Source organism: Sarcophilus harrisii, chromosome 3 (assembly GCF_902635505.1).
Source record: "Sarcophilus harrisii chromosome 3, mSarHar1.11, whole genome shotgun sequence".
NCBI classification, from domain to species: Eukaryota; Metazoa; Chordata; class Mammalia; order Dasyuromorphia; family Dasyuridae; genus Sarcophilus; species Sarcophilus harrisii.
Window position 1 is genome coordinate 561,470,928 of NC_045428.1, and position 20,228 is coordinate 561,491,155.

The following is a 20,228-nucleotide window of genomic DNA, read 5'->3' on the forward strand; positions in this document are numbered from 1 at the left end:
TCCCCCTCTTAGTTTTCTCAGTGGTAAAAATGAGTTCAACGGCACCTGTCTCCCAGGCATGGGAAAATCAGGTGGGTTATTAGTAAAAAATTTTTTTGTAAAATTTGTAAACTTGTAAAGTTTTTAGTAGTATCCAACTCTATGATTCTATTTGGGCTTTTCTTGACAAAGATACTAATGTGGTCTGCTGTTTCCTTCTTCAGTTCTATTTATATATGAGGAAACTGAGGAAAACAGGATTAAGTGACTTGTCCAGGATCACACAGGTAATTTCTAAGGCTGGATTTGACTTCAGGAAGATAAGCCCAGTCCTCTCTCCACTGTGACAATCTAACTGCCTCATAACAGACAGCTTTCCCTCAAACACAACTAAGCAGCTATGAGGGGGGCAGCTTGATTCATTAAAAACTGACTTACTGAGCACCTACTGAATACAGGTTTGGAAAGTTTAGATAACACATGACGGAAGACTCTGGGAAAAATAACTCTTTGGGAGAGAATCAAGGTTAAGTGACTTGCCCAGTGTCACAAAGCCAGTAAGTGTCTGAGACCACGTTTGAACTCGGATCCACTGTACCATGTAACTGCCTTAAGAATGATTCTGAGAGAATCTCCGAAGACTTGATGGAGGAATTAGGGGCTGAGTTGAGTCTTGGAGTAGTCTTAAGAATGATCTGAGCAGGTGAAAGGCAGGAGAGAGAGGGGAAGATAATATGGGGGTTCTGTGGTCTGTGTAAGCCAATAATTAAACATTAGACACCTACTATGTGCCAGACATGATGCAAAGCAGTAGGGATACAAAAAAAGGCAAAACCTTAAGGAATTGACAAGTTGGGCGAAGGCAAATTGAAAATAGGAAGCAGTTGGGAAGTCTAGTTTGCTGGAAGGTGGAAAATCTGAAGGGAAGGAGACTCTGTGGAGAAACATGGGTTTGAGAAAGAAGGTTGGCCTGGGAGTTTGGAGCCTTTCTCTACCTTTGCATCTCAGCTCCAGGACGCTCTCTGTGCTACCTCAGACAACTGCTGGCCTTCAATCCCTAAAGCAACCTTAATAATCCTGACCCACCTGCCTCTCAAGGTTATGAGAAAATCGATTCATAAAGCGTAAGTCATCATGGGAATATAGGGGATTCTTAGGAGCCTGAGCATAGAGGGCCCAATCAAATTGAGATCCCTTCTCTGGAGCCTCCTGGAAGCCACAGGGGACTTTTCTGATGCTCCCTACCTTACAAGGCCCCCCCCCCTTTTTTTTTTTTTTTGCATTGCCCTGAACTTTAGACCCAATCCCTTGCAGTTGCTGCTGCCTCCACCCCTCCCCCTTCCTCTTTTTTCTCTCTCCTTTTGATCTTCCTGGGAATGGGAAAGAAGGGGACAGAAGAGCAATTCAGGTGGAATGTGCCTGACCCCAGTGGCCTGGATTGCCAGGTCCAGGACTGGAACAGGACAGGAAGATGAAGTTGGTAAAAGGGGGACAGAAGTTGGCTGATAGAAGCTTGCTGGGGAAGAGGACTCATACTCACAGAAATTATCCATGTCTTTGTGCTTGTGTGTGTGTGTGTGTGTGTGTGTGTATGGAGGGACACTGAATTTTAGAGAACCTGGAATCAGTTTTGAACTTAGACCTGAGTTGGAAACTGAACCCTGACGCTGAAACTCTGTAACCAACGTGATAATGGGCAGATCATTTAATTTCTTTAAACTGTAGTTCTATCTGTCAAATGGAAAAAGACCATTCTTGTACTGCTGTTATAAGAAGCTAGTAAAATCATCTATAAGAAAATAGTTCCAGGGGCAGCTAGTTGGTGCAGTGGATAGAGCACCAGCCCTGAAGTCAAGACACCTGAGTTCAAATCTGTCCTCAGACACGTAACACTTCCTGGGCAAGTGACCCTAGCTAGGTAAGTCACTTGACCCCAATTGCCTCAGAAAAAAAAAAGAAAATAATTCCACTCTTGAACACACTAGTTAGGGTGATTCTCTTATATTCATCCACTCTGTTTATATATATATACATTTATTGCCTTTATGCTCTGCATTTTATATATGTATATTTTAACATGTAATCATTAGATTAATAATAAATTTTGTATTTATAATTATGCGATTTTTTATATTTTTATACTTATTTATATTTACTTGTTGATTCCTCCATTAGAATGTAAGCTCAGTTTGAATAGAAATTGTTTTATTCTTTTTTCTTGTCTCCCCAGGGCTTTGCATAGAGCCTGGTATACAGTAAATACTTAATACTTGTTGAATAGTATTTTCACCTTTTTTGTTGTTATTGTAATTTGCTTTTTCTTTCTCGTTTTTTCCCTTTTTTCATTTGACTTTTCTTGCACAGCATGATAAATGTGGAAAGATGATTAGAAGAATCGCACAGGTTTAACCTATAGTGGATTACTTGCTATCTATGGGAGGGCAGAGGTAGGAAGGGAGGGAGAAAAAATTGTAACACAAGGTTTTGCGGGGGTGCATGTTGAAAACTATCTTTGCATGGATTTTGAAAGTAAAAATTTACTATTAAACATTAATAGAAAAAAATTGTTGATTGTTTGCCATTCTATATCCGAACATGTTGATAAGAGGGAAAGAGTCAGGTCAGCAGCTTTGGGGACAATTACCTGGACATCCTTGTGTAATGTTCCTGGGAAAATCCTCTGCATGGGGCTGTGTTGTTAGGGGGACCTCCCTCTTAGCCAGAATGCCCCTGTTCAGGTCCATGAGAGGTGCCCTTGCCCGGCAGATCAGGCTGCTGTTAAACAGACATGTGGATCCTTATTACTGAGAGATGCATGGGGATGGATTGTTGTCTCAGGAGAGGGCATAGCCATGGCTAAGGAGCTAAGCAGGCTTCCTAGGAACTGAACCTCTGACCTTTGGCACTGGGTTGAGGCTCCACTCCCCTGACATTCCCGCCGGCAGCCTGTGGCCACCAGCCATGCCAAGGGTGTGGTTGAATTCAGAGCAAAGTGTAGATATTTGCCAAAGGAAGTCAGTGGGGGAGACTTGCAGAAGGAAGATGAGGTGTGAACTGCAGGACGACACGAATGATCTCGTGAGTGACAGGATTTTGAATCCAAAGAAGCTTTGTTCAGTCCCGACCTCTGTGTGGAATTTTATCAGCAAACATACTTGAAGTGGTTTTACATTTCCTTCTCCAGCCCATTTGACAGATGAGGAAACTGAGGCAAGCAGTGTTAAGAGACATGGGCAGACTCACACAGCTAATATGTGTCTGAGGCTGTATTTGAACTCGTGAAGATGAATCTTCCTGACTTCAGCTGCAGCGCTCTATCAACCTGCTCTCAACTCTTTGATTATGATTATGATGGCACAGGGAGGCTCCCCTGTCATAATAACATACTTACATAATAACAGCAACATAATAACAACTTGCATTTCTGTAACATACTGTAGCATTTCTGTTAACCCAACAACCCTGTTGGGGGAAAAAGGAGTATTAGTATTAGTATGACCATTTCACAGATAATAAGCCTCCAAGAGCCTGTTGGTGAGCCCAAGAGCACCTATAGTTAGTATTTGACCTGGGGGGCTCGTCTGACTCCACATTTGGAGGGAAATTAGTGTCCTTTCTGTTGCAGAGAGCAGTGTGTGTGTGTGTGTGTGTGTGTGTGTGTGTGTGACAGAGAGAGAGAGAGACAGACAGATAGACAGACCCAGAGAGAGAGAGACACAGAAAGAGAGACAGAGAAACAGAGACAGAGACAGAGACACACAGAGAGAGAGACAGAGACAGAGACACAGACAGAGTGACAATGTGTGTGTGTGTGTGTGAGAGAGAGAGAGAGAAAGGGGAGTATGTCACTTTAGAAAGGAACTCTCCAGGGTCTGTTTTCCTGGCACAGACCTCATAGGAAGTCCCCTACTCAGCCCCTGCAAGCGAAACACACACCCAGGGATAGCGGCATAAACAGGAAGGCACTGGAGGAATGATGGTGAACAATAGTCCAGGCATGTGGTCTGTTTGTATTTGTAGAAGAAAGCCAGGTGTCCGTCTAATCTGAGCTCTGGAAAAATCATGCAATCACAAAAGCTTCATAACTATATTACTGTATATTCAGGGACCTCCTGTGTCCCCAGAAATCTAAAAACCACCAAGAAAAGGGGCCAAACATGGATGCTGGGATATATCCTCCAGCAGGACCTCTAAAAAGTCAGCACTGCTCTTTACAATGAAAACAAAACAACAATAAAATGAATAAATGAATAAAACAATGATGAAGACAACAATAAACTACTAAATCAGTCCAGGTAGAGGCTATTTCCCATCTTCCCCAACCCCTCTCCCCCGTCTCCTTATAATGGCCATCTGAGGGGCTCTTGCTCGTCTTACCACGAGCCATCCAAAGTCAAAGTCAGATGTCAAATGTAGAATTCATAATAAGACCTGACATCTAGGAGAAAGTGTGGGGGAAGGAGGAGAACCTTGGAACAGAAGGTTTTGCAAGTGTCAATGTTGAAAAACTACTCATGCGTATGTTTTGTAAATAAAAAGCTATGATAATAATAATAAAGACTTTATAGCCAGTTCCCATCAGCCTCTCTCCTTTTTTTGTTGGTTGATCAGACTGCTGACACCTTGATCACTCTCTGAAGTGGGAGCCCAGCAGTTGAACTGTCAATAACCAAAAGGTGGGACACTGGTCCTCAGGTCATAGCTTTAGAGCTAAGAAAGACCTGAAGGTCATCTAAGTCCACTCCATCATTTTTTTTTTTTTTTTAGGCAATTGGGATCAAGTGATTTGCCAAGGGTCACATAACTAGTAGTCTGAGGCCACATTTGAACTCAGGTCCTGCTAACTCCAAAGTTTGTGCTCTATGCACTGCACCACCTCGCTGCCCCTCACCTTCATCATTTTATAGACAAGGAGTCTGAGGTTCAGAACAGCTAAGATCTCACAAGATTTGAATTCAGTCTTCAGACGGGGTCCCAGTCCAGCATGCTTTGCACTGTTATGCATTTCAAGCCAGGGAGAGAATAGACTTTTGGCTGGTGTTCCCTAAACTAATCTTTATATGGCAGCAGAAAGTCCAATCACCCCAAATGCTAGTGCGCTTTCTTCTGAACTCCTTTGTATTCATCTACTTTGTTTACATGCATTAGCTTTTTGCTGTGCATTATATATATTTTAGCATATGATTATTAAATTAATTTAATAATGTAATAATTTTTGTATTTATAATTATATTTTTACACTTACTCATTTATGTTTACTTGTTGACTACCCATTAGAATGTTAGCTCACTTTGAATAGAGATTGCTTTATTCTTTTTTTTTTTTGTCTCCCCATTGCCTCTCACAGAGCTTAGAACCCAGTAAATGCTCAATAAGTGTTTGCTGATGGTTTGCAGTTCTACATCTGAACACCCTGATAAGAGGGAAAGTAACAGAGCTGGGTAGGAAGTTTGGGGGAGACGAGTCACCTGGACATGCTTGTGTTATATCCCTAGGAAAATTCTGATGCGTGGGGATTATGTTACAATGGAAGGCTGGACAGTAAATCCCCTGAGTCACAAGTTAGTTATATCTTCAATAATTCTTTTGAGTCCTTCCTTATTGTTCGTCTTGGATAATTCCTTGTCGACAAGTTTCAGATATCCTCCCCTTGGTCCTGGCGAGGTCAGCTCCTGCTCAGCCCCCGTTTTCATCTCCATTTCTAACAATTCAGTTCCCCAGCATGTCCTCTGATGAAATATGGGCTAAGTCTGTATATAATTTTTCCCTATGCATTCTGGGCATCTCCAAAGTCCCCAAAGCAAAGTTCTGAAAGTATTTTTTTGGGGGGGGCATCCTGTATATATTTCTTCCTTTCAGGGAGATTTCATTTTAGGGAATGCCATTATTCAGAACATTATATATATGGAAATTTCAAGAATTTATCTGAGAAGATCATCTGTGACTTCCTCTTGCAAAGGGGAAATCAAGGCTTTGGCAGCAGCAGGATGTGAGAAACAAGGCCCTCCAGACTTCAGGTCTGGCCCTCTATCTACAGTCACCTCATCTCAATCCCTTTTCCCCCCAAAACATGTGGATTGAAAACCCAGTCTGGCAGGGACCAAACATAATTCTAATTGGGATCTCAATAGCTTTTAGATATGCTAATATTACTCGGAGTTCAGACTGCTGGGGGAGACCTGGAAGAGAAAAATTCCTGAGGCTGGATTTGGTGATTGGAGATTGGATTATGTGGGGAAACCCTTAGCTTAAAAATGTGCCAAGGCTCATCTCCAGTCGTCTCGATCTATATCTTTTTTATCTTTTACAATATTATTTTACTTTCCCAAATACATGTAAAGAGAGTTGTCAATATTTATTTTTGTAAAACTTGATGTTCCAAATTTTTCTCCCTCTCGCCCTTACCTCCCCCTCCCCAAGACAGCAAGAAGTTTGGTATAGGTTAAATATGAGCAGTTCCTTTAAACATATCTCCTTATTTGTCACGTTGTGCAAGAAAAATCAGACCAAAAGGGGGGGAAAGAGAACAAGAAAAAAAGGAAGCAAAAAGGTGAAAATCCAATGCTTCATTAGAGCCATATTCAGTCTCCATAGTTCTCTCTCTGGAGATGATTAGCATTTTTCATCCCAAGTTTACTGGAATTGTCTTGATTCATTGCATTGTTGAGAAGAGCCAAGCCCATCAGAATTGATCATCGTATAGTCTTGTTGCCATGCACAATGATCTCCTAGTTCTGCTCATTTCACTCAGCATCAGTTCCTGAAAGTCTCTCCAGGCCTTTCTGAAATCCTCCTGCTGATCATTTCTTATAGAACAATAATATTCTATAACATTCATATACCATAACTTATTCAACCATTCCCCAACTGATGGGCATCCACTCAGTTTCTAGTCCCTTTCCACTACAAAAAAAAAGAGCTTCTAAAACATTTTTGCATATGTGAGTATTTTTCTCTATTTTAAAAATTATTATTATTTTTGCTGAGGCAAGTTAAGTGACTTACCCAGGGACACACAGCTAGGAAGTGGTAAGTATCTGAGATCACATTTGAACTCAGGTCCTCCTGACTTCAGGGCTGGTGCTCTATCCACTGCACCAACTAGCCACCCCTTTTTTCTCTTTGTTATTACCTGGTCTCTATCTTCCCACTGGACCCAGATGGCTCTGGAGGAAGAAATGAGGCTGGACACTTTGCACAGCTCTCCCTAACTCAAATCCAACTCACATCTCATGGTATCGCCTTCCCGATGCCATTGGTCCTCTTCTAGAACAAAGGAAGGGATGAAGGTGAAACAAGTGAGTGATAACGGACAAAATGATGCAGATGAGGATTTTTAAATCTAGTTTTTTAAATTTAAATTTTTAAATCTAGTTTTTTTAAACTATCTTTTTATTCTTATGATTTATAAAACGCTTGGCACACATGAAGAATAGCTAGTGTTCATTAGTCCAGTTGTGTTGATTCTTCCTGACCCCATTTAGGAAAGTTTTCTTGGCAAAGATACTGAAGTGATTTGCCATTTCCCTGGGGAAATGTGGGAAAAGTGGGGAAACTGAGGCAGATAGTGACGTGTCCAGGGTCACACAGCTAGAAAGTATCTGAGGCCAAATTTGAACTAAAAAAGAGTGGGTGCTTTTGTTATCCCCATTTCACAGTTGAGAAAAGTGAGACAGGTAGAGGGAAAAAAACTGAGACCCTAAGGAAGAGAGGGGGTCACAAAAGGGAGTTAGTTGCAGAATAGGAGACTCTCTCTTGGGCCTTATATGGGGACTATAAAATTGGAAGCAGGCGGCAGAGCAGCAGACCACGCAGAAGCTAAACGTTGGAGCCAATCCCAGGCCGGCTGCATTAGTTAGCAGCGATGGGCGAGTTCCGTATTGGGCTCTGGCTGGTACGACCATGTTTGGTGTACAGCCTGACATGGGGCCTCATCTCTCCCATCAAGGCAGGAACTTCTCAGGAACAACTGAACAATGAGGGGAACTCCGAGCCTTGTGAAGTGGGACATTCCAAAGACTTGCTCCCCAGCATCCAAGGTCAATTACAGCATCTTGGATTTCTGACCCAGTCACCGGCTCCGTTTTTCCCTTTTGGGACTTGCTGATAACAATGAGGGTAATTCACTAAAAAAAGAAGTTTACACAAATTCTTCCAGCCCTTTAGCGGGACTTGGCTCGTCATCTCTCATTTTAAGGAGGTAGCCAAAATCATCTAGCCGGTTAGGTTTGGAACTGACATTCCATCCCACGGTTCTTAAGTCATGAAATTTAATTTAATATTCTGCTGGGATCCTGTTGTTCATCTCCTTTTATTCCTCACTGTTGCTCAATACCCCTTAGGTCCAAGACCCAGCCATGGACCTCAGCCCATGGGGCTTAGGCAATATCATCTATTCTTTAAAAGAAAGAAGGGGCAGGTAGGTGGTGCAGTGGATAGAGCATCAGCCTCGGAGTCAAGAGGACCTGAGTTCAAATTTGACCTCAGACACTTAACTACTTCCTAGCTGTGTATCCCTGGGCAAGTCACTTAACCTCAAAAAGAAAGAAAAAAAAAGGAAATATTCAGCATATGAAAAAATAATTATACAAAACTACTATATTAAAGAAAACCAAAAAGAAAGGCTACTGGATTTGATGATTTTCTAGGATATGAATTTTTAAATTTTAGATTCTGATTAATAGGCACATCACTAAAATGAAATCTCTCTGAAGGGAAGTAAAAGCACAGGCAGACAATGAGACAAAGAAAACGTCTGTATAGATACTGAAAAATTATTGAGAAAATTACAACCTGTGTATGTTTACATTAAGGAACTGAAATCTTAAGATGGATGGTTAGATAATTGAAGAGAGGAGTCTGGGAACCGCACAGATAGTTAAGTGGTCTAGTCAAGGTCTAAGGGAGAATAGCTAAAACCTGTCATCAGAGTCCCAGGACCCTGACAAAAATAATAGCTTACATTTACATAGTGCTTTTTTAGAATTTGCAAAGCACTTAAAAATATTACTTCATCTGATCCTCACAACAACTCTGAAAAGTAAGGTACTATTATTAGCCCCTTTTACAAATGGGGAAACTGAGGCAGGTAGCCATCAAGTGATTTGCCCACAGCCACACATCTAATAAGTGTCTGAGGCCAAATCTGAACTCAGATCTTTTGGACTCTATTCACTTGGACACCTATAAAGGGACACCAAAAAAAACCAAACTTTTTTTTTACTTTTATATTACTCCTTTCAACAACCCTGAGGTAGGTTGTAAAGTATTTTTATGGCCATTTTACATATGAGGAAACTGACGGTTTATGGTGAGGGACAGTGATTTTATACAAAGCCTTGAAATGTATTGTCAAAAAAAAATTTTATTTTCGGGACAGCTAGATGGCACAGTGGAAAAAACACTGACCTTGAACTCAGGACAATTTCAAATCCAGCCTCAGACACTTAATACTTCCTAACTCAGTGACACTGGGCAAGTCACTTAACCCCAATTGCCTCAGCCAAAAAAAAAAAAATTCATTTTAGTTTCCTACACAATCTTTGCTGCCCAGCCATTTGTGATTCTGTGTGCCCAAGAAAACTCTCCTGGTAGCTCTGCTTTTTTCATTTCTTCATCTTAGAAGCCCTAGCTCCCTTCAAGACTCACCTCAAGAACTATTTGTAAAAGAAGCCTGATTCCCCTAGTTATTTCTGCCCCCATGCCATTCACATCATAGAAAACACATGTTTCTTCTATATTTTCTCATTTGTGAATTTATTGTTTATTTCTTCTACAGCCGGGTGGCACAGTGGATAGAGTACTGGGCCTAGAGCCAGGAAGACCCGAATTCAAGTCTGGTTTCAGACACAAGTGACTCTGGGCAAGCCACTTCAAACGTTTGCCTCAGTTTCCCCAGTCAAATGAGCTGGAAAAGAAAACGGCAAACCATTCCAGTATCTTTATCAAGAAAATCCCAAATGGGGTCACTGAAGAGTTGGACAGTTCTGAACAAAATGAACAAGTACTACTGTAAATTCATTAACAGCAGACTATTTCACTTTGTATTTCTATTTAAGCATGATAACCTAGTGCTTACTTATTGCTTCTCGGTAGATTCATTCATGCATTAATTCATTCAACAACCATTTATTACTAACAGTTTACAATTGTATACCACTTTAATACTTTTTTTTTTACTTTTATATTACTCCTTTCAATAACCCTGAGGTAAGGAGTAAAGTATTTTTATGGCCATTTTACAGATTGAGGAAACTGATGTTTTATGGTGAGGGACAGTGATTTTATACAAGATCACTAGGAGAATTAGTGGCAGAGCCTGGCGCCCTACCCTTGGATTTAGAGCTATTTCCACTATATAATGTTCAAATCACTAATTTTGGAGGAATACTAGGCTGTTTGGAAGGAGGTATGTATGGGATATTTGGGGCGGGGGGGAGGGGTCCTTCCTGGTGGCTTCCAAAACTCTGAAAAAGCCTAGCAGCCAATTAAAAAGGACGACTTGGCTTATCTCCTCTCCCAGGATCTCACTTCAGCTTCTTGACCTGTGAAAAGATTCCCTTTGTCTCTTCTCCTCTTCCTCCCTCCCAGTGGTCCAGGAAGCCGGGAGCTTATCTCCACACTTCTAGAGTGCATTAGGTCAGTGTTATTGCTACTCAATTTATCTGTATCAACTTGTGTCTACTTGTATCTGTGTCTCTTCCCCACACTGTCCTGAATATCCCATCGGAATGGACAATCAAGTCTTTTTTCCCTCTGTTGGATGTTAATTTCCTCATCTATAAAATGAGGTCCTGAACAGGAAGATCTCTGATTCTTCCAGCTCTTAATCTCTTAGTCCATATTTTCTAAGGGCTGAGTTTATGTGTCTGTCCACAGATGGCGGTCTCCCTAAGAACGGGGCCTGTGACAACCTCCTCAGTCTAGTGACTCTTCAAGCACAGGCAAAGCTGTGGCCCCATCCCCACTTTACAGACTTTAAGGCAGGAGTTATCTTCCTTCTCAGGGTTGGGGTCCTAAAGGCAGGATCTGGCCTCTCCTTCAGATTTTTGGCCTCCTAAAAGGCAGGATCTGGCCTCTCCTTCAGATTTCTGGCCTCCTAAAGGCAGGATCTGGCCTCTCCTTCAGATTGGAGACCTCCTAAAGGCAGGATCTGGCCTCTCCTTCAGATTTTTGGCCTCCTAAAAGGCAGGATCTGGCTTCTCTTTCAGATTTCTGGCCTCCTAAAGGCAGGAGTTGTGTCTTTTCCACCTGAACAGAAGTCTCCTAGAGTATGAATCCAGGCTTTTCCTCTATTTCCATGGAGTGTCCAGTGTTTGTTTCCCACTGGTGACTCTCCAAGCAAGGGCAGAGCTGTTGCCCCCATCCCCACTTTCCAGACTGGGTATAGGGCAGGAGTTCTCTTCCTTCTCAGGATTGGGGTTCCTAAAGGGCAAGATCTGGCCTCTCCTTCAGATTTCTGGCTTTCTAAAGGCAAGAGTTGTCTTCTCCACCTGAATGGGAGTTCTCCTGGAGTATAAATCCAAGCTTTTCCTCTATTTCCATGGAGTCCAGCCAAGTTCCCCACTGAAATGATGTTTTTTATATACCAGTGTCTGAGGGCCTTGGGTATGAATGTTACTGCTAGGAGTTAAGGGCTGGCTATGGGCAGAGGGCAGAAACTGCTCTATTGCACTAGCATTCAGAGTGGGGTAGGTTATTCTTGCTTATATGGGACTGAGATGCCCAAGTTTTCTCCCTGACACTGACCCTGACCCTGACCTAAATGTCCCTTCTCTCTGGGTCTGAGTGTCCTTACTGGCCCTGGGATGGGAAGTGCGAATCTTTCAAATGCTAAGGAGCCTGCTCCCTCTGTGCCTCTTGGGAAGTTAGGGTAGGAATAGAGAGGGCTTTCACTGCCAACTGGGAAGCTGAAATGCCCTCAAGGGCTAGGAGGCAGTGGGGCATATAGTAGAGCATTGACTGGGGCTTAGAGGACATAGCTTCCAAACTCAGCTTTGTGACTTGGGATGCGTTACTTAATTTTGATTGACCTCAGTTTTCTTACCTGTAAAATGGGAAGTCTCCGAAGTCCATCAAGGATCTTAGTTTGAGGTTGGGGTGAAGGAGAAGGAGGGAATAGAGCATTAATTACTTTTGGAGAAAGAGGTGAATCCAAGATAAAGGAAAACCATTCCTAGCTGCAGTGTGTGTCATGTAGGGCTCCTGAGGAGGCTGGGAGAGAGAAGTGGAGGCATTTCAGTACTGGACCTCACTGGGCACTCAGGCTGAGAGCCGGGCTTGGAATGCACTGGACCAAGTCACACCCAGATGGGCACTTCCCCTGGTTCACTATTCATCTTGCCTGCCCGCCAGTCTGGCCAGAGAGCCCAGCCGGAGTCTATGGAAACCTAGCAACTCTTTGTTGAAACAATGGAAAACTTCGTTTTTCTTTCCCCCCACCCCACCGTTTCATCACTCCAAAGGTTTCTCTCAAGGTTAAGGAAAAAAAAAAAGCAAACCCCCACCCAAAAAAAAAAAAAAAAAAAAAGTGTTTTCTTTCTGACACTGAACCTGGTGCAGCCCTGGAAAATTTCAGGCGGAAAGGGGAGTTTCAGCATGAGTCCAAACTGGAAAGAAGGGCTGTCTGTTTGAAGTCGTACGCCTAAGAATTTCTTGGGAAATTCACATGAACTTATGGACACAAGTGTGTGTGTGAGAGAGAAAGACAGAAGGATTTCTATGATTGGTGGGTGTGTCTGGAATCATAAATTTGGAACCCCAAAGATCTAGAGATCATCTGGTATAATCTCATTTTTCAGAGAAGTTAAGTGATGGCAGAATCAGGGAAGGCTTCCTGGAGGAGGTGGCATTTGAATTCAACAGAACTCTGATTTATGTGAATGAGTGGGGTGAACTGAACTGCCCTTTCTCTCTAGGAAGATAGAGACAGAAACTCCTGCCTCAGAAAGTTTTGCACGTCAATACAAGTTCATAGGAGCATAGGTTCTAGACCGGGAAAGAAGCCATCTGGTCTAAATCCCTCGTTTTACAGAAGAGGGAACTGAGGTATAAAGCGTTTGAGAACCGGGGTCGGCCAGAGAGTAAGCCCTCCCAGCCGGATCTCGGAGCCATGTGATTCCAAGTTCTTTGGGGTGGATATTGTCACAGTGTAGGAACCCCAGCGTGTAAGGAGCCTTGATTCCTGTCTCTAACTTAGTGTATGAGTGGCCCGAGGATTTGCGCCAGCGGGATGGGGAGACTGGACCTTGCAAGTCCAGTCCCCTGATTTCTCAGAGGGGAACTTAAGCCCCCTCCCCCCCAGAAGTTCACTTGTCCAAGGTGACACAGCAGGGGATGGTCGCGTCGAACCCACAATCGGGCGCGCTTTCCTCTGGCGCTCGGGGCTTACCCTTTCCCCAGACCGGGCTGTGCTCCTGCCTTGTGGGCAGCTTTCTACAAACCCAGCCCGGATCGGGTCCCTTCCCGCAGCGGCTCGCTGGGTCGGTCCACCCTATCTGTCCCCTTAAGGTCTCCCCGCGCCCCCGCGCCCCCGCCCCCTGGTCCCATCCCGGACTCCAGGCCGGGTTTGGCGGGGAGCCGGCCCTGGGCCGCTGCCCCGCTGGGGAGGCGGGGGGAGGTGGGGGGGGGGAATCGGGGGCCCAGACAAAGGGCCAAGTTGGCTGCGCGGCCCGGGCTCCAGCCGCCTGGGCCGGGCCGGAGGCGGGGCCGGGGCCGGAGGCGGGGCCGCGGCCGGTGGGAGGCGGGGGCTGGGAGTGGGGGGCAGAGAGCCGGGGCGCCGCGCCGATCGCGAGCCCAGCCGAGCCGAGGCGAGCGGGCCGCAGACATGGGGCCGCGGGCGGTGCGGACCGGGAGGCTGCTACCGCCGCCGCTGCTGCTGTTGCTGCTGCTGCAGGGCCCCCTCCTCAGCGTGAGTGTGCCCTGCCATCCCTCCCCTTCATTCCTTCCTTCCTCCCTCCTCCTCTCCTGCTTCGGCAACTTTGGAAACTTTGTGTGCCCGGAGGGCAAGTTGGCTCCCGGGGCCAGCGGGCTGGGGCTGCCCGGAGACTGGGAGGGAAGGGCTGAGGACGGCGAATCCGGGGCTCCCGCGGCCCCGGCGGCCGCGCTCCTGCCTCGGCACCTTTGCCACGCGCCTCCTCCCCGGGGTAGATGTCCTCGCAGGCCCCGCGATGCCCCCCGGACCCCCTGGGCCACCAGAGGGCTGGGCTGAGGGGAGAGGGCACTCGGGCTGCGGAGAGAGGGAGAGGCCGGAGCCCGCGCCCTCCAAGAACTCGGGAAACTTGGAGCGCCCGGAGAAAAGTTGGCTTCTCGGTCGATCGGCCCCGGAGGCTGTGCCCCTGTCGGAGTCCATCAGGGCAGAGGGCAAGACTGGGGGGGCCCCGAGGAGAGTGCACCGCCCTCCCGCCCCAGAGGGCCAGATCCCAAAGGGGAAGGGCGGTCCTGGGGAGCCGCTCAGGCCCGTGAATGAGAGGCCCAAGCCCCGGTCCCTGGCGTCCGGGAGACCCTAGGAATCTGGCTACCCCGGGGTGACCTGCCCGTGCCACGCACGGAGCCGGTCTCAGGGGAGTGAGGAGGGGAGAGTTTCGAGAGGGAATGGGCGGGGTCAGACCCCGCGCGTGGAGACAGTGGGCGGGGTCGTCGCCTCTAGTGGGGAGAATGGGTGGGGTCATCGTCTCGGGTGGGAGGCTGGACCCGCTTCGAGACCTCGTGGATGAAGTGAAAGGACATTAAGCATTTCCCTCCAAGTGGAGCGAATAGACAGGTGGGGGGCTTTTATGAAAGGGGAGACACAGAGATCCCTTCCCCGGGGATCAGTCACATCACCTCTTATTGCCTCAGTTTACCCAATGATCGCCAAGGTATCAGGAAAATTGTCCTGAGGGTCCCATATCCTCCTAACTTCTATTGCTCAGAGACTGGGCCAGGATAACCCTCAGAATTCTTTTTTGGGGGGATAAGGTCTGTGGAAAGTCTTAAGACTACTTTTTGGAGAGCAAGAACTGCCTAGAACTGGCTTTCCCAGGCCTATCCTCATGGCATACCCTGAAGGGCGTTGGATTATAGATCTCTGCCCCTTCTATCATGTGGTCCCCTTACGTTCTGTGACAACTCTGTTAAAAAGAGGAAAATAGAGGTCTGGTACAGGGGGTGGGGTGGGGACTTGTCCACAGTAAACTCTTCCATTCCTGGCCGCTGCCTGCTGGGAATCTCAGCCCTGGGGAGGGCCCTGGGCAGCCACCCTCTGTCAAAGGCCCTAGAGAACAGCTGCTTTTCCAATAATAAGTATATATTTGACTCATCCAATCTGACCCTGCTCTTAATGACCTTATATCTCAGAACAAGACTTACCCCATATAAGATCACTCACTAAGGGACTGATCCCAAGTAGTCACACTAGAAACGGACCTTAGAGACCAAACTGCCTCAACCCCTCATTGTATAGATGGGCAAATTGGACAAATATAGGCCCAGCAAGATTAAAGTCAGAAAAGAAAATGCCTGTCCTGGGACGTGAAAGAGATGTTTGGGAGAGGAGTGGGGAATGTGTCCTGAAATCTCGGCAGATTACCAATAGCTCTAACAGATGTTTGTGTCCTGCTTGGAGGTTGCCTAGGTAATTTCCTCAAAACATTCCTTAAAGGTAGATTTCTGAGCATTCATGAGATTATAGCCTTAGTGCTGGAAGGTACCTTAGGTACTTTTTAAGCCCATCCTCCCTGGTTTTAACAGATGAGAAAACCAAGATGTGGCTTGCCCAGGTTCACACAGCTGGTTTCTGAGGCAGGAGGCAATCTGTATCTTCTTGGCTCTGGTGCTTTAAACATTACACCATGCGGCCTTATCTTTGTGAAAATGATCGTACTGGATTTGGACTAGGAAGCCCTAAAGTCTCTCTAGCCTCAGTTTCTTCATTTGTAAAATGAAGAAAAAGATGGGATGGTCTTAGAGCAGTCACAGCAAACCCAAATAGGAAGAAATCCCTGCAGGGTGCAGATTGATCTAGAAAAGCACACTTTAACATTATCTGTGTTGTGCTGTAGTTTGATTTATTTTGTTAAACATTTCCCAGTTCCATTTTAATGCACTCATCTTAATACCTCTGGACTAGAAGAGCTGAAAGGTTCAGGTCTTTCCCCCCATCCTTCCACATAGAACCAGCTCTACTAAAACTCTGATTCCTCAATTGAGGAAGTGAACCTGGTTTCTAGAAGGTTATGGACAAGTTCTATCAAGAGAGATGATCCCAGAAAGGCAATGGGACCGTGAGTGTGGCTGTCAGTGGTGGTGGACCAGTCTAGCTGAATGTGTACAGAGAGGTTCCTTATCAGGTTGGCTCCTGCCTCCATGGATGGATTTTTTAGTTACATTCTCTGTTAACGAAGTATTTAGAGAAGAGCTTGCAATCTGGGTGGACCCAGGATTTTGATGGAAGATCATAGGATTTAAAGCTAAAGGGACCTTAGAGATCCATCTAGTCCAACAGATGAGGAAGCTGAGTCTTACCTTGGGAATAACTTGCCCAAAGTCTCACAGATAAGAATTGGGCTTCGGGCGCAGGCTCTGGATGCAAACGTGTGCTTTTAACAGACCTAGTATCTTAAATTCTTCTTCCTCTGCCTGGGTAGCCTGAGAAGCCGCTGATGGGTGAGAGGATGAAAGCAGCTTCCCCAGCTCCTGGGCCCTACTTCCAGTTGCTTCTCTGGACACAGGAGCCATTGGTCCCATTCATAGGAAAATAGAAGGGAGTGTCTCTAATCCCCAAGCCTGGAAAGTAGTTGGTGGTAAGAGGCCTAGAGAGTTGGAATGAACTCCAGGGGAAGAGGGGAGGCTGGGGCGGGGTCAGTGGGCAGGGAGTTGGTGGCCCGAGGTTGGGTGGGCGGAATCTGGGGAGATGTGCCAGGCCTGTTCCAGTGAGCCGTGCATCCAGCCCTGTAGCTCTCCTGGCCAGAAGGGAGATTTTTCAAACCCAGCAGATGTTTACCTAGTGACTGATCTATCTCCCAATGACTTCATCTCCTCCCACCATTACTAGGCCTTAGTCACTCTGTAACTAGCCCCTTCCCCCGGCAGACCCCCTTATCCTGCTGGAGCTCACTGGATTGGTCGGATCCCTTTCTTTTTAATCATCTCCTCCTCCCCCAACCGGGTTCCCTGGGCTATAGACCTCCCTGGGTCGGGAGAGCTTGGTTTGAAGCAGATCTCCTCCTCTTACTAGTTGGATGACTCACCTCGCTTCTCCAAGACTGTAAAATGGGAATGTGAAAATGCTCAGGCTGCCTTCTTTAATAACCCGATCTCTACCATAGACATGTGAATTACTATTATGTGGATGGAATGTCTCTGGCTGCCTCCCTACACCCCCTGTGCCTTTCATGCCCTGTGGACACCCTCTTCCCACAACACACCTACACTTAGCCCTTCTGGCTCCCCTCCAGCACCTTATTGGAATGGTTAAAAATAACTAGGTGAGGGCTGGGGGAAGAGTTAAATGTTTAGAAATGAAAGTGATGAGAAAAATGAGCTGTCAATAAATTTACTCCCCCCAAAACATTAGATTTTGCATTCAAGAACCAGGGTTTGAAGGCCAAGAATTTTTGCTTCTTATTCCTTGTTTAATCTTGGTGAAGGCATTGAGCCTCAGTTTCCTCATCTGTAAATGAGGGGCTTTGGTCTCGATGGCTTCTGAAAGTCCCTTCTAGCTTGAGATTTAATGGTCCTGAGTCCCTTTCAGCTTTGACATTGGATAGCCCAAGGTCCCTCCTACCTTTAAAGTCCTGGATTCAACCAGGGTTTGAATGCCAAGAATTTTTGCCTCTTATTCCTTGTTTAGTCTTAGTTAAATCATTGAGCCTCGGTTTCCTCATTTGTAAATGAGGGGCTTTGGTCTCGATGGCTTCTGAAAGTCCCTTCCAGTTTGAGATTTAATGGTCCTGAGTCCCTTTTGACTTTGTATAGCCCAAGATCCTCCTACCTTTAAAGCCCTGGGTTCAAAAGTTACTTCCTCCTCCATTATTCTGTATTCCCAGAGCTCTCCCAGCTTTGTCATTTTCTGTTCTATGATCAATCACCTTCCTCCTCTGGCTGGAAGTCCTAGCAGTCCTAAGCCTTTGAAATCTCTCTAGCTTCTATACTATTATTTAATTTCTTTTCATTTACCTCCCGTGAGCCTTCAGTGTGTTGAGGAACAAAAGCTTAAAGTTATATCTGGAGAGTGTGTATGAGGGAGGGATAGGGGGTGGTACTTATGGGAATTCCAAGTGGAAATGCGAAGCAGAGGGGCTTAGCCAGAGTCCCCCAGATTTGGCCCTGGGCAAGAGTACCTAGATGTCACATGATCTCTGTGATCTTGGACAATTCCCATCACTTTGCAGAATATCTGGGGCCTATAAAATGAGCCTGTTGGACTAAATGATCCCCAAATGTTTTTTCCAGCTTTCAGCCAGACTCACATCCCACCTGGAGTCTTTAGGTCACATCCTTTCTGCTCCAGTCACATCCTCTCCACTCCTTCCGACGACTTTTTATTACCACTATCCCCCCAACTTGACTGGGGTCTTATTTCCTCCCAGGAAGGAAAAGGGAGTGGGTGGGCTCCCTACTATGGCAAACTGTTCCTGAGAAGGCAGAGGAGGAGTTTCCAAAGTGGAGGAGGGGAGTTGGTTCTCAGCCTTGGATCCTTCCTCTCTGGGAACCGAGTACTTAGGAGACACTCATTGTTCTGGCAGTCTGAACACCTGACCGAGTCCTGACTCTGGCCTTTCTAGAATCCTAGGGTTTATGACTGAAAGGTCATTAAAAAGGTCAACCCTTTTATTTGACCAGTGAGGAAACTGAAGTCCACTAAGAAGGAATAATTTGCCCTAAGGTCATCAATGTCATAGCTAGGGAAACAAAATAATTTCACTTTTCTGAGCCTCAGTGTCTACCTCTGTAAAGTGGGTATAATGTTGCACGTACCACCTACCTCCCAGGGTTATTAGAAGACTGGAATGTGATCTTAAAAAGTGCTACCTGTGAGTATCTCCTGCCTTGCTCTGGTCCTTATTGTGCATCATTTTTTACTTTGTCACTTTTCATCTTGATGTATTCATTTCTGGATACCAAGTCACACACTGAGGATTTAGGATTTAGAGAAATGATTGGAATTGTTCTTTTTCAGCCCTGTGAAAGTCCACCATGGGCCAGGCCCCTGAACCAGAAACAGAACGTTTCACAGGCTGTGATCTGTAAGAGTAACTCAGATAGATGTGGTGGGAGTTGAGAATGAGGAGAGAGATCCCGGTGGGCTTCTCGGAAGTGGCAGGATAAGAGCGAGAGATTGAGAGTTTGTGTGACTCACTGGGCTTTCCTTCCTGGCAAGGGGGAGCTTTCCTGAGTTTGTGGGTTTCTGGGCTGGGGTCTTGACCCCTCGATTCTTGTGGCCAGCCTGACCGGGAGATTGGTGGTAAGGAGATGTGATTGTAACGTTTCCAAACATAAGGAGGGAAGTGACTGAGATTGCCTACTTCCTGCCTTGGAGAGGGGGGCCTTCTGTCTCCTGTAGGTTGGACTGCTGGGAAGAAGTGGGCCTTCGACCTCCCTCTTCCCTCCCTGATATAGTTAGTGGTTAAACACTCCCATCTTCCATTTCTAGGAAAGGCAGCTTGGTGTGGTGGAGAGTCCTGAATTTTAACTAAATCTGAGACTTAAGTTAAAACTCTGCCTGTCTTACCTTGGATGAATTATGGACTTAGCTTCTTCCTTGGTAAAAGGAGATTATTAAATTATTGAATCACAGAATTTGAGATTGGAAAGGAACTTCAGTGACTTTCTAGGCTAACCTATTCCTAAATGGGAAGTCTATTTCTTCTAGCTCTGACACCTCTGAACCAATGGAATCGCCATATTGTTTCTCTTCCTTTTGGATGTGGTCCAGAATATTTTCTGGTTATGAGCAGTGAAATGGACTTTATTGGTTTCCTAATAAGAGAACAGGAATGGGAGTCAGGGAAACTGGATTTCACCTGCCATTAAATATTAATTTTCTTGGCTGAGTCACCCTTTGGGGCCTCAGTTTTCTCTTCTGTAGAGCTCCCAGATTCACAAAGTAATTAGAAAGGCATTGTGATAGCAGTTGAAAAAGCATTGTCTCTACGGTCAAAAGACCTGAGTTTGAATCCTATCTCAGGCATTTATGTGACTGAGTCACTTAAGCTCTCTGTGCCTCAGTTTCCTTCTCTGTAAAATTAGTAGGACGGACTAGATAATCT

At 45.6% G+C, this 20,228-nt stretch overlaps 1 protein-coding gene across 4 annotated transcripts in view; it reads left to right on the top strand.

The window, feature by feature from the left end:
* Positions 1-13,727: 13,727 nt before the first annotated feature.
* The window catches only part of HSPG2 (heparan sulfate proteoglycan 2), a 157,461-nt gene continuing 150,960 nt past the window's right edge, over positions 13,728-20,228 (top strand). For all 4 annotated transcript variants that reach the window (XM_031962659.1, XM_031962660.1, XM_031962661.1 and 1 more), the window contains exon 1: positions 13,728-13,888. In XM_031962659.1, coding sequence (XP_031818519.1) covers positions 13,805-13,888 — 84 coding nt within the window. In that variant the 5' untranslated portion in view covers positions 13,728-13,804. The remainder of the gene's footprint in view (positions 13,889-20,228) is intronic.